A 25958-nucleotide genomic window follows, 5' to 3' on the forward strand; every position below is an offset into this window, starting at 1 on the left:
TGAGTAAGGTGATGATAACTATTTAGGTTTGTGATAACTGTTGAACTATAGCTGAAGGATTTTATAATGAGCTGGATGTAGTGTTTGAGGTATTGTCAGACTTTGGCCCAGAACATTGAGGAAACAGAGTCACAGTTAAACTGAGAAGAGAAGGATCAGTTTTTGTTTCATTTTCTTTGGTATCAATAATTTGTTTTGTCCATGTCTAGTTTGAGATTCCTATTAGATATCTTAATGGAGATGTTGAGTAAATAGTTTTATATGAAGTCTGGAGCTCTTGGAACAGAGTATTGAGTTTTAAATTTGAGATGGTTTTATTTGAGAGAAAATTAAGAGCACAACATGAAGAAACACACACACACACATACACACACACACAAAACAACAAAAAAACAAACAAACAAACAAAAACATGTAAGAGTTGTATTCTATTAGGATTTGCCCCAACCTGGGGGATTTTTCATATAGGGCAATTTTTTTTAACATATATTTTATTGTTTGTTTTTTTTTTACAGAGAAAAAGAGAGAGGGATAGAGAGTTAGAAAAAATCAATGAGAGAGAATCATCGATCAGCTGCCTCCTGCACAACCCCTACTGGGGATGTGCCTGCAACCAAGGTACATGCCCTTGACTGGAATTGAACCTGAGACCTTTCAGTCTGCAGGCCAACACTCTATCCACTGAGCCAAACTGGTTTTGGCTAGGGCAATTTTTTTTTTTTAATTGACAAATATTACCCTCTAAGCTACTTTCTGGTTCAAATCATGTCTATTAATGATGAATCTGTCAAATTAGTCAATTTAAAAATAATGTTCCTGGTATTAGGTTTGTATTCAGAGCACACCATGTATAATTTGTTATGTCAATTAATAATTTTGTTTGAATAAAAGGCCAATTGGTATAAAAAGGACAATGATTTAATAGGTAAATACATGTACTACACTATTTCAATATAGAATGTAAACTAATTAATATTTTAGATTTTCTAGGTAATGCTTGCTTTTATTTACTTTTTTAAAGATAAATTTTAAAAGTTGCCGATTCTCTCTCATTGATGTTTCTAACTCTCTATCCCTCTCTCTTCCTCTCTGTGAAAATCAATAAAATATATATTTTTTAAAAAAGTTATTTATATATATAAAAAGCCAACAGCTAGGAAGCTGTAATGACCAAAATGACCAGTTGCTATGATGCCCATTGTGGCCAGCAAACCAGCCCAATCGTTGGTGGGGCCAGTGGCCAAACTCCTGCAGCCCCTCCCCCTGGCTGGCCCAACCCCAGATCACCTCCTTTACCCCAATAAGGGGGCAGGACCAGCCAGCCAACCTCCTGCAGACCCCCTTCCCCCCAAAAAACCCCACCCCAAATCAGCCCCCAACCCCAATTAGGGGCAGGCCAGACAGCTAACTGCTTGTGACCCCTCTGCCCTGACCTTTCCTGTCCCTGATGTGCCCCCCACAGGAATTTGGGGAAGGGCTAGCCAACCAACCACCCATGATCCCTCCCTATGGTTGCTGGCCCTTGATAAGACTGCCCCACCCCAACCCCGCCATATTTGGGCATGGGACAGGCTTGCCCACTGCCCACAGCCCTTCCCCACAGTTGGCCCAATCTCTGATCAGCCCCCACCACCCCAATAGGCCTGAAGCCCCTCCCCCTAGCCAACTCCAGCCCTGATAGGTTCCTCCTTCTGATCAGGGGCAAGGCCAGTGACTACCGCCCATGGCCCCTCCCCCCCAGCTGACCTGGCCCTGGTTGGGCCGCAACCAGGACAGGCTGGCTGGCCAACCTCCTGCTCTCTCTTCCTCCTGACAGGCCCAGCCCTGATCTACCCAGAATTCGTGCACTGGCCTTTAGTTAATAATTAAATAGTTTTCACAAAACCTGTTGAAAATGGATAAATAAATAAGCTCCTTCAAAAATAAAAAAATGTCATTTTTATGTAGATTACATATTTAATAAACATTACTTTTATCTCTTAATTTTTAAAATACTAACATAATTCTTTAAGGTTAGTTTGTCCCAATAACCAAGTAACTGATTCTTACACATTTAGGCTTTACTCCCATTGTTCCTACTATATTAGTTTAATATAAACCGTAATCTAAATTGCTTAGAAAAATTGGATTAAATTGATTTTTTGACAATGTCTTAAAAAGTCAGTAAGAAAGCAATAAATACAAGGATTAAAACATAAAGTCTATCACAAATTTTATGTTACTCCAGTAAAATATCATGTGTAGACTGCCCTTTTGTAGCTTTATTTTAATTATCTTCTAGTAAATATTAAAAATATGAAATCCAATGGAAAACTGTAAAAGCTAAAAAAAAAAACAAAACTCTGTACAAACTTTTTTGATACCATAGACAAGACACATTTGTGTTCGTATTTAATAGAAATTTTCAAATACCCACTTTGTGCCAGGTACTATGCTAGACATTTCCTTATAATTCTGACAGTCCTGAGACTTAGCTTGTGGAGGTTGTCACGTCCACACCAGTTAATAGAAACAATGCTTGGGTAACATTCATCAGGATGCAGGGATTAAAAGATTTATGACGTGCAATAAGCTGAAGAAAAAGCCTGAATGTAACAAGTTTTTTAGGAAAACAAGTCTTTGTAAAAGGAATTTTCCTTTTCTAGCAAATCTATAGCTTAATAAGTATGACTGAGAAGATTAACCTTAATATTTTCTTTAGAGGAATTATGTTTAATTATGTTTTTGTGGGTTTACTTTTTTTTTCCTGAGCAGTCTCCAGCACAGTGAAGTAGCAGTTTAAATTTAAAAAGCTTAAATAACACAGGGGACTTCATCTTAACCTACTTAATTTCCTAGGATTCCTGGACCTAATACTAGGCTGCTTTGTAAATGTACAACAACCTGTGACCATGGGAGGGTTTGAATCTGCGTGTGCAGCCAGCTAAGCAATAGAGTAAAGGAAAAAAAAAAAGTGACCAGAATTTGGACTCAGAAGATCCAACTTAAATTTTAGCTCTGTCATTAATTTTATTAATTTGATCAAAACCTCTTCCTTTTTCCAGATCTCAGTTTACCCTTTTGTATATAAAGAAATGGATAATTATATTAGTCAGAATTCTTTCAGAAGCAAATATCAGAAATTCAAGTTAAAGTGAATTAAGAAAATAAGAAATGTATTGGTGCCCATAACTGAAAAGTCCGAGTCACAGCTAGCTCTAAGCCTAGTTGGACCAAGGGCTCAAATTATGTTATCTGGCTCTGTTCTTTCTCATTCTATGGTTCTATTTTCCTCAGAGATGGCATTATTAATATTTATTATTATTATTACTATTATGATTATTATTACTAGAGACCCATTGCATGAAATTGGTGCAAGAGTAGGCCTTCTTTCCCATTACTGCCAGCACCAGCTTCCCTCCAGCACCCAGGACCTGGACTTCCCTTGCAGCCCTGGCTTCCTCCAGAAGGTCATCCAGAGAATGTAAAGAAGGATGTCCAGACTAATTAGCATATTATAATTATATTATTACAGATTATTTGCCCTAGGCTCTTATCTTTTTATCTAGCAACTTTTAGAGAGAATTTTCTCTTAATCTGAATATATAAAAACCCAGGGTCTTTATATATTATATATTCCAACCGGAAATAAGTCCTGTTGTGGGTGCAGTGACCCAGCACTGGCTCCCAAAGGAGCTGCAGATCCATAGCCTCCTTAGCAGCTGTTGATCAGCCCTTGCCTCTCTCTTTCTTTCAGGGACTGGCCAGCAGCTGTGGCTTTCTTTCTTGCCAGGCCTCTGCTGGGGCTGCTGATCAGCCCTGCCTCTCTGATCAGGCCTGGAGATAGATCCGGAGATGCTGACTGGAATAGAAACTGGCCAATCAGAATCAAATCTGAGTGACTTGCTAAGAGCCAATGGCTACCTAGGAGGCAGAGCTTTTGACATTAACTGGCATAGAAACTGACCAATCAGAACCTATTCTGGGTAAACTGCAAAGACAGAACCTAAGGTGAGGGCTGAGGAGGGGTTTTAAGGGCCACAGCTGTTTGGTGTAAGGTGTAAGAAAGTGGTTCAATTTTTAAATGACCAGTTTGGCAATATAGTGCATATGGCTGGCTATCAGTCCAAATATAGGGGTTATGTATTTTTCTCTTGCTGAAAAAGGCTTCCCACACCCATTTAAGCAGCCCTATCCTATGTAATCTTCTTATACTAATAAAAGGGTAATATGCTAATTAGAATGGGTTCATCAGCCATCTTCCAGATGTTTGACTTCCTTCTGGACCCAGCGATGGTGGTGGGGGCTGAGGCAGAGGCAGTTAGGGGTGCTCAGGAAGGCAGGAGATGGCAGTAGGGTGCAACCAATCTGGCAGGGGAGGACAGTTGGAGGTGAGATCAGGCTGGCAGGGGAGGACAGTTGAGGGCGAGATCAGGCCAGCAGCCGAGGCAGCTAGGGGCAATCAGGCCAGCAGGTGGAGAGGTTGGGGGTGAGATCAAGCTGGCAGGGGAGAGCAGGAAGGGGCAATCAGACAGGCAGCAGAGTCAATTAGGGTCAATTAGGGGTGATCAGGCAGGCAGGCAAGTGAGTGATTAGGAGTCAGCAGTTCCAGATTTCGAGAGGGTGCAGGCTGGGCTGCGGGGAACCCCTCCTCCCACCCCATGCATGAATTTTATGCCCTGGGACACTAATAATTATAATAAAAGAATCAAGTCTTTTTGGTTCAATTTGGCTTATGTGTTCTTCATTAAATTAATCACTATTCATTAGTTATTAATTGATTTACTAATTGTTATTTAAGCTTGACTATGGAATAGGCACTGATTTAGGCATCTAAGATACAATGATGAACTGACATGAAGAATGCATATAAATAAATAAATCCCCAGCCATCAGAGAGCATTTATTCCATGGGACAATCCGACAACATACTAACACACACACACACACACACACACACACACACACACACGTACTTTTTCAATTCTTGTCATAAGAAAAAATAAGAGAAAAATTGAATAAAGAGTGATAGAGTTCTATTTTATAGGATGATCAGATAAGTCTTTTATGACATGGTGATATTTGTGATTATTCTGGGAGAAAAACAAATTTAAGAAGCTTGTGGGTATCACAGGAAAAGCAAGGAGACCAGACTGGTTGGAGCAGGATGATTTAGGAAGACATTATGAGGTATGACGATGGAAAGGTAACCAGTATAATTTTTTTTAAATCCTCAACTGAGGATATTTTCCCCATTGATTATTAGAGAAAGTGGAAGGGAGGGAGAAGGGGGGAAGTGAGAGATCAATGTGAGAGAGATAAATCAATTAGTTGCCTCCTCCACCTGCCCCAACTGGGGATTGGGATTGAACTTGCAACCCAGTTGCATGTCCTTGACCAGTAATCAAACTTGAGACCCTTTGACCCATGGGCCAACACTCTAACCAAACCACTGAGCCAAAAGCCAGGGTATTACTTTAAAAAAATTATATTTTTATTATGGTGTCACATAATTGTCCTCATCCCCCCATTCCCATCCCAAACCCCTCCCCATGTATGCCCACCCCCTGTTGACTTCTGGTTAGGCTTATATGCATACACAGAAGTCCCTTGGTTGATCTCTTCCCTTTGCCCCCACCCTCCCTACCTTCCCTCTGAGGCCTGATCGCTGCTTTTCTGTCCCCAGGTCTGTTTCTGTTTATCAATTAAGTTTGTTTTAGAAATATTTAGAACAGTAGAGAGACTGGAAAATTATTTTATTTCTTCAAAGGATCACTGTTGGTGCTATTGGTAGTAGAGATGGTAGAACACATGTCTGGAAGGAAGCAGGGCTCTATTGGGACTTTATCCCATTGATCTAAGTTCAAGCTGATGGTAGTTTGGATTATAGTAGCTGGTGTAATGCTCAGATGGTAGATTTTCTACCATCCCTCAATTATTCCCTTGCTACTAGATTTCACAGAATCTTTGAGGCTATTAACTGCTTTCTGCCTCTAAGCTCCCTTATCATCTAATATCAATAATTTCTCCTTTATTATAACACCATCACAATAAGTACTTGCATTAGTTTCTCAAGATTATACTGTATATCTCAAGTTATGTATCTCAAGTTACTGGACCACATTGAAAGGAAAAATTTTGCTAGATATTTTGAAATGGACTCTCTAGAGCAGTTTACCAACTTCTGCTTCTAAGTAAGGATGAGAACTCATTTCTTCATATCCTAGCCAATCCTTGATATTTTTGGATTTTACAATTTTTACTAATATGAAGAATGTAAAATTAATTATTTTTCACTGGTTATTAGTGGTCATTCAAGGTTCTTCTCATGTTGTATATGTACATATTTATATTTTTCTCAGAATTCTGTTTTTGAGGTCCCTTTGTGTAGTACTTTGGGCTATACATTACAAAGTCTCTAGGGGGCATTGTTCACATAGACCACAATGAGAATGGTGCCACTGGGGTGCTGCAACAAGGTGGCTCTGAGAAAGAGACTAGTCTTACCCAACTCTCTATATAACCCTGTGTTTAGATCAAGATTTGGCATATACTGAGCCCTAAATAAACGTTGATTTGAAAAGGTGGTAGTTTTACGGATATTTCAGTAATATTGCTTTGTTTCCAACTTCTCCTGAGGAAGCAAAATAATAAAATGGCTTCACTAGATATTATTTTTTAATTTATTTGTTCAGTTTATTCTTTTCTGAAAGTTACACCATCAGGAAATGTGTTTGTCTATATGAGGTATTATGTCTTCTGGCTTCTTAATTCTGTTTCATGGGACTTTGAATCTTTAGTCTGTATATTATAGTGGAAGATGTACATTGACGTAGGTAACAGTTGAAATCAGGGAAAGGATCCTACCCAATTAACTGTTCAGCTGAAGTGGGCAAGATAAAGTCTTTCATTTCACAAAAATAATTATTATTGTGAACCCCAATCCCTTATATGTGTGCAGTATTTTTGATTTGCAAAGGATAGTCACATATATTATGTCATTTGGCTTCCACCAAACTTTGGAAGTTAAGTTGAACACATATTATTACTGAGCCAGAGAGATATTAGTAATTTGGTCAAGGCCACAGAGCTAATGAGGCAGGCAAAATCTGATTTTAATGGGCAGTAGTGTGCCCATCTATGAAACTAAATATCCCAACTTCATTTGCTGCTGAGTGCAACCATGGGAAACCATTCTACCCAATGAGACATAAAAATGTAAGTTGGCTGAGAATTTGTCTCATAACATATTTCTTTGCTCTGTCATAGGCATTAGCATTCCATATTTTGCAATTCTAATTCTGTTCTGGAGCCTTGCTTCACAGAATACCTAAATGACACATTTTGTTTCAGCTACATTAGATTATTAAGATGTAATAATTAAAAGGTGGTGCTTCTAGTTAAGGGTCAAATCGGGCCTAAAACCCAAGGCAGTTCTATGACACTAATATACCATACTTCTGCCGAAACCAGTTTGGCTCAGTGGATAGAGCGTTGGCCTGCGGACTGAGGGGTCCCAGGTTCGATTCCAGTCAATGGCATGTACCTTGATTGCAGGCACATCCCCAGTAGGATGTGTGCAAGAGGCAGCTGATCTATGATTCTCTCTCATTGATGTTTCTAACTCTCTATCCCTCTTTCTTCCTCTCTGTAAAAAATCAATAATATATATATATATATATATATATATATATATATATATACATATATATATATACACACATATATATATGTACATATATATATATATTTAAATTAAAATTAAAAAATATACCATACTTCTTTGAGAACAGTTTTAGGGAGAATAATGGAGTAAATAATTTGGAAGATGATAAAAGATTCAATAATGGGCAAATAGGTTTAGGTTTCTCAAACCTATTAGCCCACTATTGACCTTTTAGCCTAGCTATGGAACTCAAATTCTGAAGACTGATATATTTTTCAACTTGATAAACCATATGAAACGATGTTTGATTACTCTCTTTTACTGAAAACTCTTTCTTCATTACACCCCTGCTTTCTTCATTTTCTCTTTCTACTGCCTATTGAACATCTCTTATTTGGATATGCATTTGGTATCTTAAACCTAACATACCCAAAGTGAAACTGCTTATTTTCTACTCCAGACCCATTCCCCTATAGTCTTCCCTCTCTTGGTTTTTGGTAGCTCTCTCCCATTAATCGCTGGCAACAAAAATATTGGAATCATCTCAGACTACTCCTTTTTAAACCTCATACTTCCTACCCAGTTAGTTAGTAAAAACTGTTTGCTCTACTTTAAAATAATATCCAGATTTAACAACTTATTACTACCCATTGCTTGTCATTATTGTAATGACCCCTATTGGAATGCTCTGCTTTTCTCCTTGCCCTCTTTAAGTCTATTCTCAACACAACAGATAAAGTGATCCTATTACATCATAATTTAGATCTGTGTCTCCTCTGCTCAAAATATATATAACATTATGTTTATATTTTTACTGAGAGAAAAATTAAGTCCTTACAATGTTTCATCACAATCTATACAGATTGAATTCCTCTTCCTTTCATGTCTTCATCTCCTATTACCCTCTTTCTAACTTAATGTATTTCATCTACACTGGCCCCCTTGCCCAGGCCCTACTCCCGGATATGTAAATTGATAGAGAGTAGGATTCTGGTGAGTCTGCTTAACTTAAGGAGGGTTCAAATCAAGCAGACAATCATCTTAGTCTCCAACCTATCATGCTAATGTTTGAGAGTCCACAAAGAGCTACAATCCTTGGTTTACACACCCATCTCTTTACTATGAAAATTGCCCTATAATTAAGGCTCTATCAATTATTTTCCTATAATTAAGGCTCTATCAATTATTTTCAGATTACCAGTGAATTCATTTCCTAAGAGGTAGTTTTGACTGTAATTGTTACAAAAACTAAAATGAATCTCTTTCACTCTTCCAGCTTGTGAGGAAAACAGCTACCTGAAGCTTGCAGGGTGCTTCACTGTTGGTTATGTTATCATTCAGCTTCTCATTACAGTATGCCCTCCTCTCCTTCTCCCCCCCCACACACTTTTTGTTGTTGTTGTTGTTGCTGTTGTTGTTAAGGGAAATCAACTAACTTCTTTTGGCATCCTCCCCTATCACCAGCTTTGATGGTGAAGGAATTCAGTTTGAGAAAAACAGGGCATTCTAATAGATGGAGTCACTCAAGTATATGACAGATGACCCAGAGGCCCATAGCTCTTAGATCGAGGTAGATTTTATCCCAAGTCCTCTTCTCTTCCAAGCATGGCAATTTTGAAATGATAATTAGAAAAACAAGCCAATGATCTATGTTTTTATTTTAAAAAAAAAAACACCCAACAATTATTGAAAAAGAATAATGCTTTATACAAAGTTCCATTACAAAATCCCAAAATATCCATTGGGTTTGTTTCAGGTACAGTAGCAGAATATAAAAATATCAAAATTGACTAACTTCCAGTGTAACAATCCTGGTAGTGATTTTGGATTATGGACTGATTTTGCAGAATTTAGCAATTAGTAAACCACATGCATTAGGATTTATGTGTGTTGCAAAAGCTCTCTGAGTTATACCTCCTAGAAGCATAGACTCAGGTTGGAAGACTGAAAGTTACTAGGTTCAAATCCTCAAATGTTACAATCCTCTGTATAACTTTCCTATGTGGTTTCACTATGAATGACCATTCCCAAATTGAACAATCAGTGTTAGCAACACCTAACAGCACTAAGTCAGAAGGCATCACTTAACAGATATTCACCTTGAATAACCTTGAAAGTTATTATAATTCAAAAAATCGTCCATACTTTGGCTTTGCCAATATTTACACTTCTGTTTTACCTACTACACCTGCAGACTTGTCCTAGGTCTAAGAGGAGAAAAGCTTAGCCAAAAAATAAAAATAAAAAATTAGGTCACACTGAAGAAATTGACTTCCTTAGAATCCACTTCATTAGTGTCTCATTACTTGAGAGATTGGTTATGGCAAGAAACTCATTCCTTAAAATTTCTCCTTTTTCAATAATTTGAAAAATAAACAAACCCAAATGTATGCATGTAAATTCCTTAGTTCTTTTCTTTATTATAGCACTTTTCACCTAACAAACCACATTTGCACATATTCTATCTTACTAGAGTCTCACAAAAGCCCTGCAAGTTAGGCAGGTCAGGAATCACAATCCCTTTTTTACAGATGAAACAATAAATCTAGGCCAACTCAGACAGTAACTGATAGCACCAAGACTCAAATCAGGTCTCCAGACACAAACACCAACTCCCTTTTCATTACATCATCTTGCTCCAGTAGAGAAGCATTTTCCACTTACTGCAAAACTAAGAGCAATTGTTAAAATGAAACAGAGCACCAACAACATGATTGGTGCAGCTGAGAGAAAGAAAATGGTCTCGGGTAGAAAGGAAGGCATGGACAATGTGAAGGTGTGTGCAGGTTTGGCTCAATGAGTTCTAACCACCAATTGAGCAAATAAAAACACTACTCAGACATATTTCATGTTTAAAGAATGAGCATAACACCAACTAATTAATACTCACACCACCTCCACCAGCTAGTTAAGTATCATTATCTCAATTTAACAGATGGGAAAAGAGGAGAAAGAACAAGTGACTTGCTGACAACTTCAGAGAGAATATTTGTCACCAGATTATCACTACAGAACATCTAGCACTTCATGCAGAAAAACAGACCAAACATACAGGTAACTATATGATAATTACCTATGAGAAAGCATACAGCTGAGGAGAGAGGGGGGAGGGCATAAAAGGTAGTTTGGAGGAATAAACGGTAAATAAGTACCTTAAAAATTCAATCAATGAAATTGTGTTACAACACTTAGAAAGCAGTGCACACTTGCTCAAAAAAGCAAATATTTTCAAAGCAAACTAGAGTGTTACAGGTCAAAATACAGAGATGAGGTGGGAAGGTAAACAGGAGCATATCATCTGGCCATGCAGAAAGATTTGCCCCAAAGCTCTGAGTTGTAAGAGAAACTTATTAATTTTAGAAATTAAATAATATCCTTAGGAAATATGTTGTTAGATTTAAAAGTCAAGTCCAACCTAGTAAAAAAACAAAACAAATAAAGGTGTGAAGAACAACTGACTGATGACAAAGCAAGTGTTGTTAAGATCATGGTAAAAAAAAAAAAGGAAAATAATTACATGAAAAGGGCACATGTGAGGAACAGGCAGAATTTATACTTGCTTTAGCAGTTTAAGTCTTATGTCAAAGACTCTAAAAGCTGATGAAGGAGGGTAAATGATATCTGACCTATTATATATGTGCACATATAGAAAAAAGAGGCATATACCAAAGAAATTGCTTATTCAATCAATATAGACTTAAATATATATATATATATATATTTTTTTTAGATATATTTTAACTATGTTGTTACCAACATAAGAAATTTTACTAACTAATTTTTATAGAAAAACATGTCTATATACATATCTATAATTAAGGAGCACCCCTCCCCACATTTGAGATGATTTCTCAGTGGGAAGCAGTAATTCTCTTGGAAAAAGCTTTTCCCCCTGTATTAAAGCAAGATATAAGACTTAGTCATTTTTAGCAATGGGTATTAAAAAAAAAGTGTTGTTTTTTAATAACACCACAGTTCAGAGGACAATAGTCAAAGTTCAAGGTCTTAAAGTCTTATAGTATTTCAATGTCCATTTTCTGTTTGTTCCAGGGCTGTCTCGCTTTGCTTCTGTGTCACACGTAGTCTTTCCCACTGGAAGGCGCAGGCTTGGGATAAGGCCGTGGTGTTGGGTAAGATGTTTTCCGGGGGCAGGAGCAGCAAAGTAGGCCACCTCCCAGAAGCAAGAGAGAAGCAGCAGCCCAGCCAGTGAAGAGAGCTGCACCAAATTCATACCTGAGAGGAAAAGATAACACATCTGCTTAATCAATGAATCACTGGAAAGTTTCCTAGTGTAATTAGAAATCTCATGTTTTCCCCCCACTGAAAACAATCCCCCATGATCCCCGGGGGAAGTACTTTCAGGTTTGCGCTTGCACACACAAGAATGTTTACATTGCATTTGCAATAGTACATCAGGCAATACAGCATGCAACACTGGGTCAATTGCACAAAAATTTCCAAAGACTTTTCCATGTGTAGGAGACTGGTAAAACATCTTTATATATCGATACTTTAGGAATCAGGTTTGAACAATGATTCCTAGGTTTGAGCTTAACAAGTCGTTCTATCACCACATAGAAACCATATTCTATAAAAACAAACTCCTAAAGTGCTAGACCATTAGAGTTTTTTGTTGTTGTTAATCCTCACATGAGGATATATTTTTCCATTGATTTTTTAGAGAAGTGGGAGGGAGGAGAGACAGAGAGAAACATTGGTGTGAGAGAGACACATGGATTGGTTTCCTACAGTGCAACTAGAATACATGCCCTTGATTGAGCCTGCAACTAAGGTATGTGCCCTTGACTAGAATTGAACCCAGGACCCTTCAGTCCATGGGCCAATGCTTTATCCATTGAGCCAAACTGGCCAGGGCACCCATTAGAGTGTTTAATAGTTGATCCCATGTACCTATAAACACTGAAATATGAAATTTATGGTTTAGAAAAAAAGACTTCTAAGCAATCTATGGAGCATTCTAGATTAAGCTGATCTAAGTGGATGTATTAAGCCAGACTCTTGGGGGAGAGGATCTGTGTCTGATAGTAGACAACAAAAGTAGAGAAAGCTATATCTAGAATTATGAGGCCTGGGTTCGGATCCAAATGCAAACTCTCAACTGTTGCAATTATATGCTGGTAATTTCACTTCTCAACCTCAGTTTCTGCTTCTCTTAAAGGGGGATAATCCAATCTCCCTTACTGGTCTCTTTTCAGGATCACGTGAGACATAAAAATAACATGTGTGCCCTGCCTGGCAATTTATAAACTGCTCTCACATTCATTACTAGTAAAATGTTAGCCTATTGACCTCCAGCAGTCTCTATCCCTACATTGTAAATCTAATGGGAAGGGCTCCAACACAATCATTGCAATGTATATCCTCCTTATCTGTCCAACCACTGGGATTTTTCATCTATTCATCCTGACACAAACAATAATTACATTTTAACATCCTGACTCCGAATGTAGTTATTAGGCTTTAAAGACATGAACACAGTGAGACAAAGAGCCTTTTCGCTGATCAAAGAGTGCTGTTACATGAGAGCCAGGAATCAGCCCTTGAACTCCCACATCTTGTCATATTATGAAAGTTGACCTTTGGAAAGTCAATTTTATTGTTGTGGTGGAACAGAAATTTTTAAAGTAGCATCACAACTTATTTTTTCATAAATAAATTAAACTTATTTTCATAAATAAAAATGAACTATTGAAAAAAAGTAGTATTCATTAAGGCATAGAGTAGTAAGTACTATTTTTTCAATCATAAGCTGTGTGTTAGTTACAAATAATCACAACTAAGTGTTGTAAACATCACAACAGACTTCAAAAAGCACATTTCAAATTTATTAATATATTTATTAATATTAAAAAAAGAGAAAAGGCCGAGCACAGTTGCAAAATATAAAGCTTGCAACTTTTCTACCTCAAATATGTTCTATCATTCATACAGGCTGTTAAAGCAATTACAAATTCATTTTAACATGAGTCACAGGCTATTCAAATTATTTTTAAGTTTGACATAAAATTCCAGAAAGCAAATCTGGGAAGCTGTGGCACTAGCTGGACTTTGCAGAACATAAAAAGAGTCTTTTCTCAGAAAACAAGCTATTTTACACATGAATAGCATTACCTGGCATTGACTGGTGTCATGGGGTCATAGAATTCTTGAACAATTCTGTGGCCATACCATGCTGTGGCAACTAAAGCAGCTAGACCTAGAGAAATTAAAAACAAAAGACTTAATCATTATGGAACATTGAGCATAAATATACAGCCCATTACATTGATAAGGATTTTATAAGAATTAAATCTCACCAATAAGGCTGACATTTTGAATTTAGTCGATTTTAATTTAGGGAGATTAGAAGTTAAAACCTGTTTTATTCCAAGTATTCTGTTAAGACAGACCAAAACATTAGGTCAGAGTTAGGCATAGGTTGTTCTCTGTCATCTTATTCATTTATAGTTCAAGGTTACTGATACCAATAAAGCATTTTTAGAAACAATTCAGGAGGTTCATGTCATTTATGATCTTCAAAGATATTATTACACATTAGTGTACTAAACTACTTTTCATAAAACCAATGTCCTCATTACTATATAGGAGTCACTTGAAAAGGGGGAAATGAAAACTCTTCTATATTCTTCTTGACCAAAGAGCAAAATTTACATTTCTGTAGAATCAAAAGGAAAGTAAGTAGCTAGATAGCAGGAAGAGCAGAATTTGTCTCAGAATGGTCCAGACCACCCAAATTCCTACTGCACCATTGGCCAGACCTGCCAGATACTGCCTTGAGTTTTGCTGAGGTGATGCTACAGGTAAATGTATACAGTACATTCCCAATTTTCCATTTATTTCATATTTTAGTAATACCAAAATAATTTTTCTATCATTTTTAACAAGTATAAAATATTTTTATTTTTCTAATCCAAATAAATTAAATAACTTCCTTTCATAGTAATTCTAAGAAACCATCAATATAGATAGATTAAAATTTTCAATGCTCCATTTTCCTCCATCTCAAAAAACAATGTGTCCAAGTTAATTTCCTCTAATACTTGACAGAAAACACAAGTGCTTTTGGCTGCTCAGATGCATCATGAGATTACTTTGGACTTTCAGCCCTCATTCCCTAGGAAATCCCTTACTAAACTGAGCTGGGCGTGATACAATCATTCAGGGAAGTTAGAAAAAGGTAAGCAAAAGAAGGGTGCTATGCAGTAAATTTATTCCTAGCCTTTGAAATTAAACTTTTTGGAATTAAATTAAATTTATTCATAGCCTCTAAAATTAAACTTTTTGGAATTAAATTAAACACCATCCATGGGTGTGTGTGGTTTTTTGCAGGGGGGATGGGAAGGCTAATTTGGAAAACTGAAAGACTGGTGACTTTCAACTAGCCAAATCTTTGGCAAAGCCACAGGAACTCTTCATTATTGGTTAAATCCCATATCATGCGGGGGCAAAGGACCCTACAAGGTCTTTTATCAAAGAGGAAATGAGAAAAAAAAGTGTAATTCTAGTTTCTCCTAGTGATAGATATATCATTGGTTTCATTTTAAACCAATAAACTACTATATATATATGAATTATGTACTGTATATAATAGTTTATTTAAAAATAGACTATATATATATTAAATACTATTTTATACACATACATAAAACCTTATTTAAAAGAAGCTTATTATAACACTAAAATGGAACTGCCATACCTTTCTTTGGTTCTTATTTTCTTAAAGGTCACACATCTAACTCAATAAACAACACTTCAGTAAGTCAACAAATATATAAAGGTCTTTTTCAAGGCCTCTCTGTATCATTTTCACTCTTAATTCGTTTAACCCAATTTCCTACCTCCACTCCATTCCACCTTCCACCTACACTCCAATTGGCCTTTCTCTTCACTGACTTATGGGTACATCCTGTTTATTTTGGAATCAGATCTACCCAACTGAAATGATGTTCCCATTTTCCTCTAATAATCCCAACCCCATCCATTCCTCACACACCTATGTGATTCACACATTCTTTATATTCCTTCTTACTGCTCCCCATCCTTGCCATATGTTGTCCGTGGGGATACCATGAAAATTCTCTATGTAAATAGAGTTGTTCCTGAGGGTTTGCTAGATAGGAGATCTTGCTCTTTACCTGGGGAAACTGGTTCTAAAAACCGGTTGGCAACTGAAACCAGAAAGAATAATAGATCTGTCCACTGTGAGCACAGATCTCAAATTTTCATTTGGCTCCTTTGACAATGTGAAAGTCAGCTGGACTTAAGGTTTCTATGTATTCAGATTTTAAAAGGACTGAAATAAATCAATTCAAGTGCCAAGACATCCAACATTGTCTAAGGAAATGGAAAGCTAAATCTCAAGCCATGCCAGATACGGTTTAGTAAGATAAAACCATGCCAGAGAGAGTTTAGAAAGGGGGGCAGGGCCTGTCTTACCTGCAATAAGAAATATCACACCTCCAATGACAGCCATCCGCATCTTTTGGACCTCATCCTCCTCCAGGCACTTCATACACTTCATACCAACAGTGGCCACAAAGATAGCTATTAGTCCCAGCAGGATGCCAACCACCATCAAGGCACGGGTTGCTTGCAAAGTACCTGGCAGAAAATATTTTAGAACATGAAAAATTAATCATATATAGATCAATAAGAGAAGAGTGGTAAAAGACCAAGTATATTTTAATGTTGTATGAAAGAAAGAAAATTAAACTGGGAGTCAGGAGACCCCAGTTCTAGTTATATTTTTGTACATAAGCAACATAGTTTCTTCTCCAGAAAACCAAACAACCGGCTGGATAATGGATAAGAAACCCTTAGGCTCTAACCTTTTATGTTTTCAACATTAAATTCAAATTCCTCTGGAAAATGAATGATCTGGTTGAATAGGGTTAGCAGATCTAATACATCTTTAATCCTTACTAATGGAGTATTTTAATTCTGAAATACAATCATGTTTTATCCTTAATGTTAAACCATTTATAACATTAATATATCTTGGATTGTAGTCAACAGCTTTATACCCCTGCCATCAGACTTCAGAAAAGACAGGTGAGTTGGGAAGATAAGAAATGAATTTTTCTTTGATTATCATGGCTGAATAAACAGCATTTGTATCTCAAGTGGCTGAGGTGAGGATGGGAAATATGAGTGTCATTTTTTTTGAACAAAACTAAATAACCTTTCCCATGTTACTTTAGAACATAGTGGATTCATATTCAGAGCTGTCACCGTGACTATGTCCATTGTCATGTAGTCAAATAGCAGACAATAATTCAAGGTAACATTTCTCAGGGTTCCATTCATTTTCTGATTTCCTGTTATTGTCATTGCTAAGTTAAGTCATGATCACACAGATGGGGACAGGGTTCAGAGGTTTTGCCAGTATGTTTCCTAAAGGGTAAAATCATGACACCATCATTGTGGCATAAAGGCACAAACTTAAAGAAAACAAGGTGAAGCTATGCTGGTGAGATGAGTTTGATTAATTCTAGATTTACTTCCTCCTTCATATAAAGATCATTATCTCACTGGCAGGACTTACATGTGATAAGTATTTCTGCATATATAAATACTATTTACATCAAACCAAACCATGCTATCTTCAGTAAGCTACTTATTATTCTTTGGGACCATGATTCTATTATGTAAAGTGTGAATGATGGTATCTCTTATCAGAGAGTTGGAACAATTGACTTATTTTTTTAAAAATATATATTTTTATGGCAGAGTGGGAAGGAGGGAGAGAGAGATAGAAACATCAATGATGAGAGAGAATCATTGATTGGCTGCCTCCTACATGCCCCTCTCTGGGGATCAAGCCCACAACCTGGGCAAATGCCCTTGGCCAGAGTTGAACGCGGACCCTTCAGTCCACAGGCCAGTGCTCTATCCACTGAGCAAAACTGGCTAGTTGACCTCTTGATGCTCTTCAAAAGTAGCTGACATGATAGAAAGGTTCTATATCTCACTGTCTAATTGAGACCTAGGCTCAGTCTTAGTATTTTCAGAGCTGAGACCTTGAATTACCAATCCTAATTAACACTAAGATCTAAAACATCATTCAATTTTTATTTCTTTTATATTTTCATTCCAGCCATAACCAAACTCTGATAAAATCATAGTAACCTCTATCTAAGAAGTAGCAAATGTTTTTTTTTTCCTGTATTTGAGAGATATTTTGGAAGCCAAAATACATTTTTGTTTGATTTAAGTAAAAGGCAAACCAGAGACACTCCCCTTTATAAGTGTGTGTGGGTATACATGCACCCTACCTATACACTTATCTTAAGATTCCAGTGTGGTATAAGAGCTGCTGAATCAAAATACATATTCCACAGTGGTGGAAGAGGAAAGTACCAAGGACTCCACTATTGGGTGTGTCTTTCCTTCTAATTTACCAAATGTTTTTGCAAAGACAATCAATCATTACTAAGAAGGAAAATGAAAATACAACATCTAAGCTCTTGTACACAACACAGATTTCAAATTCCACTCAGAAGGCAATCATTTAAAGCAAAGGAATATTGACAGAGGAGATGATCCACATGCCAGGATAGGGTGACCTAGGGTCTATCTTGGTTTTAAAACTACTTGTGCTACATGGACAATAGTTTGGTGAAGGCCTGGGTGGGGCAGGGACTGGGTGGATGGGGCCAAAAGGGAGAAATGGAGGACATCTCTAATACTGTCAATAAAAAAAAAAATTAAAAATAAAAATAAAACTACCTGTCCCATATCTAGGAAAGACCCTCAATCCTGCACCAACAGGGACAGCTGGTCACTCTCCTGGCGGGTGATAGGATGTGGAAAGTAAAATGAGGTGGGTTTAGCAAAGTGAGCAGAGATGTAAGTCAGGCAGGGCTTTGCAAGTTAGGGTAAAGTGTTTGGAGTTGATTCTAAGTGTAACAAAAAGTCACTGGAGGGTCTTAAAGAAGGGGTGATGAGATACTTACCCTTGGTATAGAGGGCACAGCCAACATTTTTCCTATGCTAGCCCTTCAAATATGCATAGGCTCCTACACTTCTCAGCCACCTTCACTTTGTTTTTTTATGAATACTCCATTTCCTGACTCTTTATTCATCACTTTTGTTTCTTTCTTTGATCTCTCTCCAAGCTTTCCACTTTGTTGGAGCTGCAGGGCCTCCAACCAAACCCAGCTTCCATAATAATCATTCTGGTGTGTGTTTCACGTAAAAGCAGCAGGCCACCAGTCTGGCAAGTCTGAGCACTTGGATCACAAGGTGTTCTTCACGAGGAGTCTATGGGCCTCAGTCTCATGAGTCAGGTCTGGATAAAGTCATGCAGGCAGGGAGCACACATGGATACACTACTTCAAAGCTCCCTTTGCACTCACCTGGAATGATCTAAGATTCACAATTTTCATTGCTAGATTTCATCCCCTTTAAATTCTCATCCTCCCCCCTGACCCGACCCTACAAACACACATTTGATTCATGCCATACCCATTTTACTCTTCCACTTATTTTACAAAGTTTCTCTGCAGGAGGGGACAAAGCCTAGTATGTTTTATTTTTTCTTTATAGAATAATGGCTTGCTTGTATAATGCACAAAAATAAAGGAGGAAAAAACTGTAGTTAAGACTTATCTAAACCTTACAGAGCAAGAGATTCATGTTTCATTTTTTTAAAAATCTGATAAAGCAATAGTGCTATTTTGCAAAGCAGTATTTTTTTTTCAATTTATGACCTTGGCATCCATTGACCTAGGATATTTCTTTATATTTTACAATACTAGATAGACATCAAACATAAAATCTCATTTTGCTTCATTGTAGACATTTGGATTAATTCTTAACTATCATGATGGTGGTGGGGGGAGGGATGTAAAAATAAAAATGAAAAAGGCTGACAATCATACTGAGTGTATATAATAGTGGTTTAAAAATCAAGGTGAGCAAGTGTGTTAGAAGTTAGGAAGGTTTTATGCACAGATAGAATCTAAATTGCACAGTTTTAAGCTGGAACCAGAAGAATTCTTCAAATTAATATCCATGGAAGTCTTCTAAGTCAGATACCCATAATATATAATTGTGAGCTCCTTGAAGACTTGGATCAGATATTTGTTCATGTTCCCACCCAAAGCACTAAAACTGGTACCTGACAAACTATATAGATTATGCTATGTGTGTTCAATGAATTTAAATTAGAACATGTCTTTATCCTTTAAAATTCTACTAATAAAATCATTAAAAAATACTATCTTGTGTTAAGCTTAACCTTTGGAAAAAAATCCTGAGAAATGCCTCCTTAGAGAGCCAGGGATGCTAAAATCATACTGTATAAAACCAGACTTAGTTTAGAACATTAAAAGCTAATAACTCATACAGGGAGGAAAAATTCATACTTTTTGCTTAATCTGATTTGTTTTAATTTTACAAATTTTATGATCTTCCAAGGAAGTTTTTTTTTTTCTTCTTAGTGGAATGATGATCAGCAGGACAGAGAAATTGAAAAATGTTTAAAAGGTACAAAATAAAAATTTGGGTTAGGGAGGTACAGTATAGTTTTGGACTACTAACTCTGATCTGGTCTGATTAAATCAAATCTAAAAGCAAATGTGTTCTTTTCTTGGCCCTTTAAATTGGTAGATACCTCTATAATACTATTATAATGGACTAAAGTTGTCTGCAGAGAAAATGTTTGCAAACATTTGAGAAGCTAAACCATTGTTTCTCATCACTATTCAGCAATACACGGAGAAGGCAGTCTTTTAATTATACTCAGCTAGACTGATAATCTTGAGATTAAAGACTCTCTATGAAGTTCTTACTACTTGTAACTTGAAAGTATGATCTGAAAAATAATACTTCAAAAGACTTCTACTTACAAGACAAGAAATTAGTTAGAAATGACTGATCCACTATAGTTAGGATGATGAAAATTAAGTGTAGAAAGACAAGCACAGCCAAGTGATATTTTTTTTTAGATTTTTCTAAAGTTTTACTATACAAGGAATAGAATCTTCTTTAAATTTCTGGCATTGTTCATGCTACTTACTGGCCATATTATTAAATTGCTACTCTGTGTACTTCATAAACAACATAGATTTTAAGTATATCTGCATTCTCACATAGTTCCTCTTTGCATCAGTGGTGGCTTAATAAGTAATAGGGAAATCAATAAACTGAACATTGGGTCACTAGAGCAAAACTGCTCTAGTCTCTGCAATTAAATGATCTCATCACAGAACTATACTTCCCTGGCCTTTTTACTTGTTAAATCTCCCTTTTACTCAAGTTCAAAGTTTCTCAAGGAGTCCTTATTAGCATTTCCATTTTATTGTTGCCTGAGCTGGTGGCCATTGGGTGTAACCTCAGGACACCAGCACAGTCAGAAACTGAAGTGATCTGGAATGAGGCAGGACTTACCACTTTTTGGAATGTCCTAACAAGTTTTAGCTCCCTTGCCTTCCCTTCCCTTCCCTTCCCTCCCCTCCCCTCCCCTCCCCTCCCCTCCCTTCCCCTTCCCTTTTTCTTTTCTTTTCTTTTCTTTTCTTTTCTTTTCTTTTTTCTTTTCTTTTCTCCCCTCCTTCCTTCCCTCCCTCCCTCCTTTCTTCCCTCCCTCCATCCCTCCCTCCATCCCTCTCTCCCTTCCTTCTTCCATCATTCCCTCCCTTCCTCTCATCCTCCTTCCTTTCTTCTTTCCTTCCTTCAAGTAACTGCCTCACAATTACATTTATGTGTCTATATTTCCTCTATGCCACTTACCATCCCAAACAAGGAAAACTTAACTGTGCCACTTAACGTTTCCCCTCAATCACAACAGTTAGTTACAAAGAGTGTTGGCACTGGAAGAAATCAACTTTAGCACCTTATATATCATCTTAGTTGCATTCCCAGGAGCAAGACAGCTCACATTTGTTGAAGAGAGGAATAAACAATGGATTCAGCTCACCATCCCCCCTACACTGCCCTATTTTATAAATGGGGAGACTATAGCCCAGAGAGACCAAGTGGCTCACCATTAAACATATGACTAGTTAGTACAAAACCAGGGTAAAGGATTAAGAACTTCTGATCTCAAGCCTGGATTTTTGTTTTGACATCTTTCATTCCAGGAGTCAGATCAAACTCTTGAACAGATTTGAATACCAATGACTCCTTGAACACCCTCGGTTCAGCAGGCATACTCCATACTATGGGGAAGTGTAAAGGGTGCCTTTCTCTCTGTCTAAGCTTCAAAGTCTGTCCAAATTAGTGATTTTGTCTCTTTGATCGAGCCTGACATCATGGTGAGAGTACTGGGCAACCTCACTGACAACCAATACTCATTAAGCACTCCTACACACATGTGGATTCATGCAAAGCAAGTTGAGCAGGTTAGAGGAGCTTATAAACAAATTACAGAATCCCACAGTTGGATGTGACTTAAGAGAGTCTAGTCTAACCTCCCATTTGTCTGGTGCTTGTATTTTGCCTACAACATTCTTACAAAACGCTTACTTATTTCTCTGCTTAGACACCTCCTACCATGCAGCCTCCTGGGGAATCCCAGTCTTTGGAAAGCCCTAGCTATTAAAGCCAAGCAAGAAGCAGCAGTTAACTAAGCACAAGACTAGACACTAGCTTGCTAAAAGTTTGAAAACTGGGTTAAAATAAGACAAGATGTACAGTGTAGCCCAGAAAAAAAATCTACTCCATCCGCATCTGCCACTCTCTTTTGTATATTCCAACTTTCAGCTGCAGGAGTCATCAATGACAATAAATACCAAGTACTTGGATGGAATTGCCATTGCAAAACCACAATGCACAGTGCAACGTTTGTTTCCCCAGGAAGGCCTCAGGTACATTTTCATAAACTGCTTTGCAAGAACCACCTAGATAAAACACACACCCTGTGTCTCATTTCCTACATGGTTTTGAGCACACTATATCTCTTTAGGCACTTTTGGAACTATTCTTTTTTTTTTTTTTAATATATTTTATTGATTTTTAACAGAGAGGAAGGGAGAGAGATAGAGAGCCAGAAACGTCGATGAGAGAGAAACATCGACCAGCTGCCTCCTGCACACCCCCCACCGGGGATGTGCCCGCAACCAATGCACATGCCCTTGATCGGAATCGAACCCGGGACCCTTCAGTTCGCAGACTGACACTCTACCACTGAGCCAAACCGGCTTCGGCTGGAACTATTCTTTATACAGCTGGCACTATTTAGAGCAGGAGAACAATGCCTTGACACATCCTTGTATCTTAACCCTAAGATGTCAAGTAGGCTCCACTGACAAAGAGAACAAGGTTCAATTTCAGGAAACTTCTAGCCAAGCTTTTCACCTAAAAGCACTTCGAGGAATGCCATCTTTTACAAGGAAGACTACTTATACACACAGATAATCCTGTTCACATTCAGAAGTGACAGAACTATACCAAAACCAGTCAATGAATCATCACCCAGGTCTCTGCATAAGGTGGGTGTGAGCACCACTGCCCAGGTGGAGGAATGGAGACAGGTTCTCTGGACTCCGTCCAAAGGCATCCGATGAGTCATTTGCAGGTTGGGGAGAATGCCTATGAGTCAAAGGTTCCCTTTTCTGGGAATTGGTTTTGAGAGAAAAGCCTCGGCCCCATCTTGAATAATCTCTGGCTTTAGCCAAAATGAAAATAGGAATCTGACCTGGAGTTTAAACATACATATTTATAGGTAGAAATCTCCAAAATGTGTAGTAGGGAGACGAGGAGGACATTGTTTAATTCTTCCACAAAAACTGTAATAGCTTTAGTAACTAATAATAATAATAATTAAAAAAAAAAACCATTTTGCCACGTTATCATCGGTAGGAATGACCTGGTTGAGTATTTGCAATGCGAATCAATCTGATTCCATTGGCCATATAAGAAAGTTAAAGAGACCCATTTAAACACCTTGAAAATGAACTCTTTTGATCAGAAGAATCAGAGATCTCTCTAGAATTGCCCTTAGAACCTTCTCCATCTGCCAGTGCCTCAATATGACACCCCAAATTCTTGACAATATTTCCTTGCATATATTTATCTTTCCATGGGGAGATTCAGTGATTATATAAAGGAGCATACCTAATATACTTGTTATATTTGGCATAAAGAAGTCCTAGATGGGGACTTTGAAAAGCTAAAATGACAACACCAAAAACCACCATCCACAGTGACTAACCAGATTCCACAGGAGTTCAAGACATTTAAACAAATTCAATAACCCTCAAGTATATGGCTTCTTACAAAACCACATGAGGGAGGTGAACAAAGCACCTGGAGTAAACTTGAGCGGTGTCACCGCTCACCCTCAGCCCATAAAGGGGCCAGTGGGCAAGCTTGTTTATCTAGGCAAAGACTAAGGAAGCTTTTCTTCAAGGTAGTTCAAGGGCATAACAGACACATGCTATTGTACATGACAACGAATGTAATATCTCAAGGAAGTTACTCCAGCCATAAACTGGGATTACCTAGGCAAGTGGGAATCTAAATAGTTTCAGAAGAGGCACTCAAAGGCCTTTATTTAAAAAGTAATAATAATAAGAAGAAAAAAGCCGTCTTTGTCCTCTTTCTCCCCGCTATCCTTAGGAATATCTCTCTCTACATGAACCTTTCCACAGAAGTAAGTAGCAAACATCCATTACAGAGAACATCCTTTGCGGAAGGTGGGAACCTGGAGAGAAGAGCCACCCCTTCTTTTGTGCTGCATTCTCCCCGCAGCTGACCTCTGCTGTATCTCCTTAATGGCATTTTGCTTCAGTATCTTCATCTTTCCCTTCAGAATATGATGGGAGTTTATTCAGAACTTTTCTTTTTTGTCTTTCCTTTTCCTACCTGCCACGAGTAACCTTCACTTTCCAGAAGAACCTACAAACTCCGCTACTCTGAAGATCCCCAACTTGAAAACCTTCAGGGGAATCTCAAGAGGCTTCTTTAAAAAGTCATGAAAAGGGGCACAAATGCGCCCCCATACACTTATTGCATCTTAAATATCAAAAGAAAAAAAAGCTTTCAAGTTCAACGTAAGTTGAGGCACTCCATGTAATAATATGAGAAACTACCGGGCTCCAAACTTTTCAAGGCATACTATTCTCTTGTCCACACCCTACCGCTCTCCAATTCACACAGAATCTCAGAATGTCCAGGGGAGGCCTAAGAACTCAGGTTGGAGTTTGGCCTTCACCTCTCAATCTCCAACCCACTCTCATGAGAATTTAGATGAAGCCTCACCTAGAGGAGGAGAAAAAGTGTTTCCCAGGGAATTAGAGGCAAAACTAGAGCTTAGTCCTGGACCTCCCTTATCCCAAAGCGCAGCTCTTTCTACTTCCTCTCAACATGATCTGAAGACTTGATCAACTGAAGGCTGACAACCATGTAATCACCTAACAGAATCAGCTGATGGCCTCTACCCGGAATGGAAGGGAAGCTCTGGGGGCTGGGGGCTTGGATCCCAGCCGTGGGGGGAGGGGAATGCACTCACTGTTGAGGTTCAGCAAGGAGTCGAAAACTTTGCATTGGATCTGCCCGGTACTCTGCGACACGCAGGACATCCACAGCCCCTCGTAGATGGACTGGGCTGTCACGATGTTGTCGCCCGCATAGGAGTGAACCTTCCACTGAGGCATCGCTGTGCTGGCGATGGCCCCGATCCAGCCCAGGAAGGCCAAGATGAAGCCCAGCAGTTGCAGCCCCGCGTTGGCCATGGCTCGCTCAGGCGCCCTGGCTGGCTCCGGGATGGCAGGTGCAGCAGGTGGAGTTTGCAGAGGCTCCGTCGGGGCTCCCGGGGGTGGCGGAGCCGCGCGGGGGAAGTTTCTGCGGGGAGTCCTGCTCCTTGCGGCGCTGCTGGAGAAATTCTAGGTCCGGGTCCAAGTCCGGGTGTTGGCGCTGGAGTCCGAGTGCGAGAAGCTGTGTCTACTCCCAGGCTCAGGGAATGAGACGCCAACCTGCGGGGCGCCGCAATTTAAAGCAGCTCCGCCCCGCGCCCAGCCCGGCCGCGGCGCAGCGCCCCCTGGCGGTTTCAGGGCGGCTCGCTGGGGAAGCGGGAGGCCGCGCTCCAGCCCCGTTGGCCAAGGTGCTCTGGGCTGAAGGGTCCAGCGCGGTGTGAGGACTTCCTGGGTGGGATTGGGAATTCCTAGTGCTCCCGAGCTGTGCTTGCTCCCTCTCATTTCTCCCCTGGCTCTTTTTTCTCTAGTTAGCCGTCACAAGTTCGCCATTCATTCAATCTGTATTTCCTCCCAAATGACAAAGTATGTGTAAACACTAAACATGCAAAACTTGAAAAAAAAAAAAAAAAGCCCTCATGAGACCCACAGTTTCCATT

General features: G+C 38.5%; 1 protein-coding gene and 1 long non-coding RNA gene across 2 annotated transcripts; both read right to left on the bottom strand.

Moving 5' to 3' along the window:
• Positions 1-9285: 9285 nt before the first annotated feature.
• Positions 9286-25580, bottom strand: CLDN1 (claudin 1). Its single transcript, XM_036444767.2, has 4 exons — positions 25119-25580; positions 16103-16267; positions 13778-13862; positions 9286-11878 (listed from the first exon to the last, which is right to left on the bottom strand). Exons 1-4 carry the CDS (start codon positions 25339-25341, stop codon positions 11719-11721), a joined length of 633 nt encoding a protein of 210 aa, XP_036300660.1. The 5' UTR covers positions 25342-25580; the 3' UTR covers positions 9286-11718.
• Positions 21440-25108, bottom strand: LOC118722783. The gene is made up of 2 exons (XR_004989124.2): positions 22820-25108; positions 21440-22583 (listed from the first exon to the last, which is right to left on the bottom strand). It is a non-coding gene; the product is annotated as an uncharacterized LOC118722783 (long non-coding RNA).
• Positions 25581-25958: the final 378 nt, after the last annotated feature.

This window comes from Pipistrellus kuhlii, unplaced genomic scaffold (genome assembly GCF_014108245.1).
Source record: "Pipistrellus kuhlii isolate mPipKuh1 unplaced genomic scaffold, mPipKuh1.p scaffold_m20_p_2, whole genome shotgun sequence".
NCBI classification, from domain to species: domain Eukaryota; kingdom Metazoa; phylum Chordata; class Mammalia; order Chiroptera; family Vespertilionidae; genus Pipistrellus; species Pipistrellus kuhlii.